The sequence below is a fragment of the Apaloderma vittatum genome, unplaced genomic scaffold (genome assembly GCF_000703405.1).
Source record: "Apaloderma vittatum isolate BGI_N311 unplaced genomic scaffold, ASM70340v1 scaffold25831, whole genome shotgun sequence".
Taxonomy (NCBI): domain Eukaryota; kingdom Metazoa; phylum Chordata; class Aves; order Trogoniformes; family Trogonidae; genus Apaloderma; species Apaloderma vittatum.
In genome coordinates, this window is record NW_009700021.1 from 10,807 (window position 1) to 12,142 (window position 1,336).

Consider the following 1,336-nt stretch of genomic DNA (forward strand, 5'->3'; position numbering starts at 1 on the left):
ACCTAGGGAGCCCCTCACCTGCCCCCCATGCCACCAGGACTAGGTCTGTAGCCATCCAGGCTCATGTTTTCCATGGACTCTGTGTCGCTTTTGCCATCTCGATGGTCTGAGGCATCCAGAAACAAACTGCAGACAAACAAAACCACAGGTATGTCCTGTTTGGTGAGGAGGCTGCTCTGTGAGTGAGCTCCTGCACTACCAGTGATCCGAGTGGGGTGGCAGTATCCCTCCCGTCCCTGCAGCAGGAGAAAGCTGGCACCCAGAACAGGGGTGTCAGCAAGGATCCTCACCTGGGCACCTCCCGGGGTGCCGGAGGGCTCTGCCGCCGGGCCGTGGGGGAGCTTTTGGGTTCGCCAAGCTGGGCTTTCTGGAGGAGGGTTTGTCCCACAGTCTCTCTTTTGCTGGCTAGAAAGAGAGAGGCATCAAGAGGGGAATCTAGAGCACCCTGGAGAGACAGGCTGCAAAAGGAGGCACGGCTGGGGTGTTCCTACCTGCCGGCCGGTGCCGCAGGGATAAGCGCACCATGTCGCTGCCCAGCCGGTTGGCAAAACGGTTGACCCGCTGGTCATAGAACCAGTCACCTGTTGTCTTCTTCAGCTCACTGCAGGGCAGAGGGGCAGTGGGGGGCAGTCAGGGGTAGTGTGTGGGCTGCTCCCTGCACCCCAACACCCCCATCAGTGCTGTCACCAGCCAAGGAGAGCACAGGGACAGTGGGCAGGTTCAGGAGATGCCTGGGCAGAGAAAATGCACCAGGTAGATGACAGGCTCAGCTACATCCCCAGCAAACACAGGAGCAAGACAGGTTTTGTAGGACACAAGAGGCTGAGAAGGAAGAAACCCAGGGTGCTTGAAATACAGGCTCCGCGAGAGGCACAGGGGCACACCAGAGGCAAGCAGGAAAAAGGAGCAGGGTGGGCTTGAAGGAGACCCAAGAGTGGGGCACGAGCCAGTTCTTCATCACCCAACCACAGATGCCCACCCCAGGATGCGAGTGCCCTACACTGGAGAAGCCCAGATGGGATAGGAAAGGTGGTTCACGGGGCATCAAGCTGGAGTGACTGGGAAGAGGAAGGGGACAGGAGGAGCGCCCCCCTGCCACTCGTCCCGGGGTACTCACGCTTCCTTGGAGCAGACTTTGCAGCGCCAGGAGCTGTTGGGGCTGTAGGAACGGCAGTCCCGGCACACCAAGTGGTTGCAGCCCCTGCAGGTGTTGGCCTTGGGGCTGATGCGGCCCAGGCTCTGCTGGCAGCGGGCACAGGTCCGCTCGCTGTAGCGCTGGCTGCCCCGCTTGGCTCCCTTGCGCCGGATCTCCAGCAGCTCATTCTTCAGGCGCCTG

The 1,336-nt window shown here is 60.8% G+C and overlaps 1 protein-coding gene across 1 annotated transcript in view; it reads right to left on the reverse strand.

The window, feature by feature from the left end:
* SYTL4 (synaptotagmin-like 4) overlaps positions 1-1,332 on the reverse strand; it is a gene marked incomplete at its 5' end in the record, with an annotated part of 6,399 nt that extends 5,067 nt beyond the window's left edge. Inside the window, 4 exons of the mRNA XM_009878620.1 lie at positions 19-126; positions 291-405; positions 492-601; positions 1,118-1,332. Coding sequence (XP_009876922.1) covers positions 19-126; positions 291-405; positions 492-601; positions 1,118-1,332 — 548 coding nt within the window. The remainder of the gene's footprint in view (positions 1-18; positions 127-290; positions 406-491; positions 602-1,117) is intronic.
* Positions 1,333-1,336: the final 4 nt, after the last annotated feature.